The sequence below is a fragment of the Phoxinus phoxinus genome (genome assembly GCF_949152265.1).
Source record: "Phoxinus phoxinus genome assembly, chromosome: 11".
In the NCBI taxonomy this organism is placed as follows: domain Eukaryota; kingdom Metazoa; phylum Chordata; class Actinopteri; order Cypriniformes; family Leuciscidae; genus Phoxinus; species Phoxinus phoxinus.
Window position 1 is genome coordinate 330,001 of NC_136886.1, and position 7,500 is coordinate 337,500.

The 7,500-nt window shown below is 49.6% G+C and overlaps 2 protein-coding genes across 6 annotated transcripts in view; both read right to left on the minus strand.

Moving 5' to 3' along the window:
* The window catches only part of LOC307006389 (ubiquitin carboxyl-terminal hydrolase 9X-like), a 51,143-nt gene extending 45,535 nt beyond the window's left edge, over nucleotides 1–5,608 (minus strand). For 3 of the 5 annotated variants that reach the window (XM_079627300.1, XM_079627299.1, XM_079627301.1), the window contains exons 1-5: nucleotides 3,883–4,018; nucleotides 3,170–3,393; nucleotides 2,792–2,937; nucleotides 1,564–1,643; nucleotides 1,103–1,215 (exon numbers count right to left, since the gene is read on the minus strand). In XM_079627300.1, coding sequence (XP_079483426.1) covers nucleotides 1,103–1,215; nucleotides 1,564–1,643; nucleotides 2,792–2,937; nucleotides 3,170–3,268 — 438 coding nt within the window. In that variant the 5' untranslated portion in view covers nucleotides 3,269–3,393; nucleotides 3,883–4,018. Of the gene's footprint in view, nucleotides 1–1,102; nucleotides 1,216–1,563; nucleotides 1,644–2,791; nucleotides 2,938–3,169; nucleotides 3,394–3,882; nucleotides 4,019–4,403; nucleotides 4,650–5,505 lie in introns of those variants that run through there. The other 2 variants (XM_079627298.1, XM_079627302.1) reach the window with 2 other exon arrangements.
* A 404-nt stretch (nucleotides 5,609–6,012) lies between these two features.
* The window catches only part of caskb (calcium/calmodulin-dependent serine protein kinase b), a 58,802-nt gene continuing 57,314 nt past the window's right edge, over nucleotides 6,013–7,500 (minus strand). The window contains 1 exon segment of the mRNA XM_079627303.1: nucleotides 6,013–6,848. Within this exon segment, the coding sequence (XP_079483429.1) occupies nucleotides 6,672–6,848 (177 nt within the window). The 3' untranslated portion in view covers nucleotides 6,013–6,671.

Sequence of the window (7,500 nt, forward strand, 5' to 3'; positions counted from 1 at the left end):
TTAATAAATGAGTTACACTTTATTTAAAGGTGTCATCATTGTTACAGTGGGATTATATATGTAAGTACGGAGTAATATTAAGCAAGTAGATGTAAATACTATAGGGTTAGGCTGAGGGTTAGTTGTAATTATGCCTGAATTACTGTTATTACAGTACATGCAACAAGGACACTGTAAAATAAAGTGTTACCAATAAATGTTATATTCGATAAAATAAAAACTTTTTTTTTTTTTTGGGAGGTTGTTTTTTACCTCTAAAAGTACCAAATTTTCTATGTAAATTATGCTTATGCAAACCCAGGAGAAGCAGCCAAGTCTTGTCCCGCGCAGATTAAGGGTCAGGGTCAGATTAAGGGTCAGGGTTAGAGTCAGATTAAGGGTCAGGGTTCAGGTCAGATTAAGGGTCAGGGTTCAGGTCAGATTAAGGGTCAGGGTTCAGGTCAGATTAAGGGTCAGGGTTCAGGTCAGATTAAGGGTCAGGGTCAGATTAAGGGTCAGATTAAGGGTCAGGGTTAGAGTCAGATTAAGGGTCAGGGTTAGAGTCAGATTAAGGGTCAGGGTTCAGGTCAGATTACGGGTCAGGGTCAGATTACGGGTCAGGGTCAGATTAAGGGTCAGGGTCAGATTATGGGTCAGGGTCAGATTAAGGGTCAGGGTCAGATTACGGGTCAGGGTCAGATTACGGGTTCAGGTCAGATTACGGGTCAGGGTCAGATTAAGGGTCAGGGTCAGATTACGGGTCAGGGTCAGATTACGGGTCAGGGTCAGATTATGGGTCAGGGTCAGATTATGGGTCAGGGTCAGATTACGGGTCAGGGTCAGATTATGGGTCAGGGTCAGATTATGGGTCAGGGTCAGATTACGGGTCAGGGTCAGATTATGGGTCAGGGTCAGATTACGGGTCAGGGTCAGATTATGGGTCAGGGTCAGATTATGGGTCAGGGTCAGATTATGGGTCAGGGTCAGATTATGGGTCAGGGTCAGATTATGGGTCAGAGTTAGGGTCAGATTAAGGGTCAGGGTCAGATTACGGGTCAGATTAAGGGGCAGGTCAGTGCCCACACTGAGGTTAAAGCATTAGAGAGATCGATCACAGACTCACGTGGATCTCAAACTTCCAGCCGCTCACGGCCTCGTCCGTCAGGATCTTCGTGAACGAGATGGTCAGGCCGTCCCGGAAGAACCTCTGACAGGCCTCACACTTCACGTCCAGCCCTACACACACACACACACACACACACACACGCACACACACACACACGCACACACACGCACACACACACACACGCACACACGTCAAATACTTGTGTGATTTCATTTATGCTGCTTACAGTGGAAGCCTTTTACTTGGAATTGTGTATAAAGTAATACTAAAATGTATAATAAAAAGAGGTGCATATGATTTACTGTGATGCTGTGATTAAATCCAATTTAATTTCCCTTATTTGGCTGAAAAAAGTGATTCATTTAAACTGCAGAATGATTGTGGTTATCACATGATTAGTGCGGTTAAGATTGAATATCCGCGATCATAAGAATAATGACGTTTCTCAGACACCTGACCTTTTCTGCTGAGCTCGATCGCAGCCTCCAGCAGGACCTCCAGCTCTCCCTTGGGCAGAACCGGAACCACCCAGCGCGGCCTGGACCACAGAACACACGTCAGCACACGCCACACACACACACACACACACGCCACACACACACACACACGGGCAGAACCGGAACCACCCAGCGCGGCCTGGACCACAGAACACACGTCAGCACACGCCACACACACACACACGGGCAGACCCGGAACCACCCAGCGCGGCCTGGACCACAGAACACACGTCAGCACACGCCACACACACACACACACACACACACGGGCAGACCCGGAACCACCCAGCGCGGCCTGGACCACAGAACACACGTCAGCACACGCCACACACACACACACACACACACGGGCAGAACCGGAACCACCCAGCGCGGCCTGGACCACAGAACACACGTCAGCACACGCCACACACACACACACAGAAGCGGAACCACAGAACACACATCACCACACATCACACAGACAGAACCGGAACCACCCAGCGCGGCCTGGACCACAGAACACACGTCACCACACGCCTCTCCCACACACACACACACACACACAGAACCGGAACCACAGAACACACATCACCACACGCCTCACACACACAGAACCGGAACCACCCAGCGCGGCCTGGACCACAGAACACACGTCAGCACACGCCACACACACACACACACAGAAGTGGAACCACAGAACACACATCACCACACGTCACACACACACACAGACAGAACCGGAACCGGAACCACCCAGCGCGGCCTGGACCACAGAACACACGTCACCACACGCCTCTCCCACACACACACACACACACACACACACAGAACCGGAACCACAGAACACACATCACCACACGCCTCACACACACACACACACACACACACACACACACACACACACAGAACCGGAACCGGAACCACCCAGCGCGGCCTGGACCACAGAACACACGTCACCACACGCCTCTCCCACACACACACACACACACACACACAGAACCGGAACCACAGAACACACATCACCACACGCCTCACACACACACACACAGAACCGGAACCGGAACCACCCAGCGCGGCCTGGACCACAGAACACACGTCAGCACACGCCTCTCACACACACACACACACACACACACACACACGCCCACACACACGCACACACACACGCACACACACACGCACACACACACGCGCGCGTCGGGCTCACCGGTTGATCATGTCGTCCAGCTTGGCCAGGTCTGTGTGTGGGAAGGCAGGCTCCTCCTCTTCCTGTGTGGGCGGAGCTTCTGCCTGAAGCACTTCCTCTGGTGGACTGATGGGTGACGTCTCATCGGAGGAGTTTGGCGAGGGCGTCTAAACACACACACGAGAGAACGACAACACGACGTCACACACAAGCTGTTGTATATTGATGTTTCTGGTGAGCATGAGGCAGCTTCACATCTCGATGCAAAAGAGTCACGTCAGCTTTATTTATGCACACACACACACACACACACACACACACACACACACACACACACACACACACACACACACACACACACACACACACACACACACACACACACACACACACACACACCTGGGTCTGAGGCAGCGGGGTCGGGGTCGGGGTCTGGTCGGGCGCGTGGCTCTGGCTCTCGTTGCCCCCGACAGGAGACCCGCGGGTGGTGGCCGTCATGCTCGCCGCGCCGCAGATCTGCGCGATCTCTGATTATGTGTCGCGATTTCCCCGTTTCCAGCGTCCGAGCGAACGAGACCGAAGCAGCGGCAGCTCAGCACGAGCCACAGAGACCATGGCGTTACCTGAGGACACACACACACAGATGATCAACACACACACACCTGCAGATCAACACACACACACCTGCAGATCAACACACACACACCTGCAGATCAACACACACACACAAACAGACACACACGCACACACACACACACACTGAACGGGTTCAGTTCAGAAGTCTGTGCGGATCAGATGCCGCTGCTAACTTTAACCACTAACACCAGCTGCTCTCGTCCGTCCACACACACACACACACACACAGATGCACGCACACACGTTTATTCTGTGCCGTACAGTTTGTCTGTTAACATCATCAGACGTGTGTGTTTCTGTCCTGACGCTCCGCTGGCCTATATAAAGACTGTGTGTGTGTGTGTGTGAGTGTGTGTGTGTGTGCATGTGTGTGTGTGTGCGCGTGCTTGTGTGTGTGTGTGTGTGCAGATGGGCTCACTGATGAAGAGAGATTAGTGGAGATGAAGAGCAGTGATGAGTCCAGAATGCCGCCTTACCAACACAGCGTTCACCAGTTCTGGACCTCGACACCAGTGACCGGTCCTGGAGAACAGCGAGCGCTCGGGTCCTGCACGCTTCAGCGCCGGCGTTCAGGAAGTGACATGAACACACTTCCTGTCACACAGGTGTCCTCTGATGAGAGACACAACAACATATCAAATAAAACATTCAGTCCCAATCTAAACACAAATCCAACCACAACTAAACCCAACTCAGTTCAATCTCATAAAAACAGTTTAAAAAATAAATGCATTTCAAATGTAAATAACAAATCTAAATAATACACACACACACACACACACACAGAATACAGTTTCTCTGAACTAATATCTGACCAACAGAAACTAAACATCTTCCAGTCACTCAGGGAATTATGACCAAATAAGAACATAATCGACAGGTAAATATGATAAGAGAAATTGCACATTAAGGCGAGACTTCATTATGAAACATGTTCCTCAGACTCACAACACACACATGTCGCGTGTAAATATCAACACGACGAGCTGTCAATCACCTTCACGAGGAAACCGCGCTGATCAACGGAGCTTTTACACTAAACAGAGTCTTCTTCCACCAGCACCGCATCCCTGTCGGCTGCACACCGCTCTGCTACAGGCAGACGTGCGAGTGACAGTCATTATTAGCCGTTTAATGTTGTAAAGAATCACTTTCAAGGCCGGTTTCTGAAACCGCTGCAGTTAGCATTAGCATTAGCATTGGCGCTCCGCTCGCGCTCTTAACGTGTATATTCCAGCACAGACACACAGAACACAACACACACGAACACACTCAAACACCCGCATTAAAGCACGCTTCGTGACGCTTACAGTTAGAATCTGTCATTGTGTTAGTGCGGGTGTTATTGAGGCCTGTTAGCATCAGTGCTATCATGCTAACCGCTGCTCCACCTCATAAATGGCGCGACGCTCGCGCGCGCACTCCCTCTCTCTCACACACTCGCTCTCGGATGATCATCATCATCATCATCATCATCCTCATGTCAACCTTACCGCACACATGAGCTCAAAACAGGCCGCTCAGTCTGTGTTTAGTCGAGTGTGTGTGTGTGTGTGTGTCAGCAGCCATTTTGCTCAGCACACAAAAACCGGTCCATTGGAGCGGATAAACGTGTCAGACGCGCGCATTTCTCAGTTTGTCTCGCGCGTGAGCTTGTGCATGTTTGTTTTGTTGTTGTTGTGAGCTCATGTTTGCAGCAGTGTCTCTTAACAATGAGAAACACACGTCACTCATCGCTCACCCGCGGCGCGCTCCTGCAGTCCGTCAATGTTTTGTTTCGCGGGGTTCACGCGCGTCCGCGGCGCGCGCTGCTTCTGTCGCTCGTTTCTGTTGTTTTTCCTGCGTCACCCGGCTAACTTAACCCAGTCCATCACACAACTCACTCACTCAACCAGCACCAACTGACCCGCTGTGGTGATTTTAATGCTCAATAAGTGATATTCGGTTCTTCTAATGACGCGCGTGCCCTCCGCGGCCCGTCTGATGGTCAAATGCCCGCGGCCGCGTCTCAAAACCTCAGTAAACAGTGCGCTGCCCACCTGGACCACACTACCGAGACTCGCTGCCGGGATTCCCGAGCTGCTGGTGTGAATATTTACCTGAGGTTTTATCAGTGTGAGTGTGTGTGTGTGTGTTGTTCTGTTATTCCAGCAGGAGGCGTCAGTGAGTGACAGCGCGAGCACAAGACCCGGAAGACGATGACGTCACCGCACGGTCACGTGTTTAAACGTGAGCTTCACCATCAGATGTTTTTTGCTTGAAAAACATTGCTATATATTTCCGTAATAATAATAAACAAGCCCAACTCTGTCTGTGTTATTAACCCAACTGAAAAATGTTCAGTTTCTTTCATACTTTGCATTATAAAACACTGATCAGATACCTGACTTTATACACACTCTCAGCTAAGGCTGTGTATTTAGATGTGTTCCTGGATGTAGTTGTGTGTGAGACACCACGTGATGAACAGTGAGGAACAGCGCCATCTGCTGGAGGAATATGAGCAGTTCTGGCAACAATGTTGCTGTTAAATGTGCTTTATAAATAAATAAAAGTTTGAGTTTGAGTTTTAAATCATCATCACTGACAAAAACAACATGCATGACCTGTTTTCAAAAGCATTTACTTCTTCAACACATGAAAGGAAATAGATTTAAAAAAACAGGTGGCAGAGCCTCTGGTCCACAGGAATGTGAAATGAAGAGTTCACACAGTCTGTTCAGTTGTTTATACACACACTACTTCATTTCAACCGCAAAAGGAACGCACCATTGAACATTTACACACAATAAATCCTCTCGGGTTTTCTGGGGAGTAAAACAATAATACTCTTTAAGACAGCACATTTTCTGAGAGGATCGATCTAGGAATGAGTTTTCCCGTTTCCGCACAAGAAATCAAGTCCAGACATTCACGAACACGGCACGAACACAGAGGAGGAGGCGTCCGCCGAGGGAGAGCTGCCCTTGTGCAAACCTACTGTAAACAGAGGGTGTGTGTGTGTGTGCTTGTACACCGTCAGTGGGCGGAGTCACGAGGCCACGCCCACAGGCTAGATTGATTGACAGACTGTGCTCATCATTGCTCAGAGACGCCGTCTCGTACATTTAAAAAGAAAACAGTATAAAATGTCATCAACCCCCTCGGTATTAGTACAGGACCATATCTATGACTTATATATTCATATTTATAGATATTTATATATGTATAGATATATACAACACTCCGCGCTGGCAGTCCGTGGTGTGTGTGTGTGTGTGTGTGGCTAGTACACCCAGGACACGGGCACCCACTGCGCGGTGCTGCACACCAGGTCGATGGCCTCCTCCAGCATGCGGATGGTGTCGTCGATCTCGTTATTGATCACCGTCTGATCGAAGTAATGAGCGTATGAGCGCTGGAGCGCCTCGGACTCCTTCTGGAGCCGCTGGAGGGACTCGTCCTGCGGAGCACACACACACACACACACGTTACTGGAGGAGCTCACACACACAACACTGAGTACACACATCACGTTCACACACACGTCACTAGAGGAGCTCACACACACACACACACACACACACACATCACTGAGTACACACATCACTGGAGGAGTTCACACACACACACACACACACACACACACACGTCACTAGAGGAGCTCACACACACACGTCACTAGAGGAGCTCACACACACACACACACACACACACACACACATCACTGAGTACACACATCACTGGAGGAGCTCACACACACTAATATCTGAACACGACACACTAACGGCTGGACAGACACACTCCTCTACAGCTAGAGATCGACCGACACAGATCATCTGCATGTTTATGAGCCGATAACTGATATCTATAGTTTGTTCGTGATGTTTATAGTAAGAAGAGCAGCGCTGAACACACACTGCTGTGAGCTCTGGGATTGGCTGGTGTATCCTCAGCGCACAGGGCCGCTCCAGCAGCTCTGGGTTATAAACGGCAGATTCTACGCTTACGAGAACACTTGATTAGTTGGTAGAAGTAATTATACATTCATGAGCACATATCATTTTGAAAGAACAAAGTGGTTTTTGTTAAGAATCCACTTAAAAAATGACAGT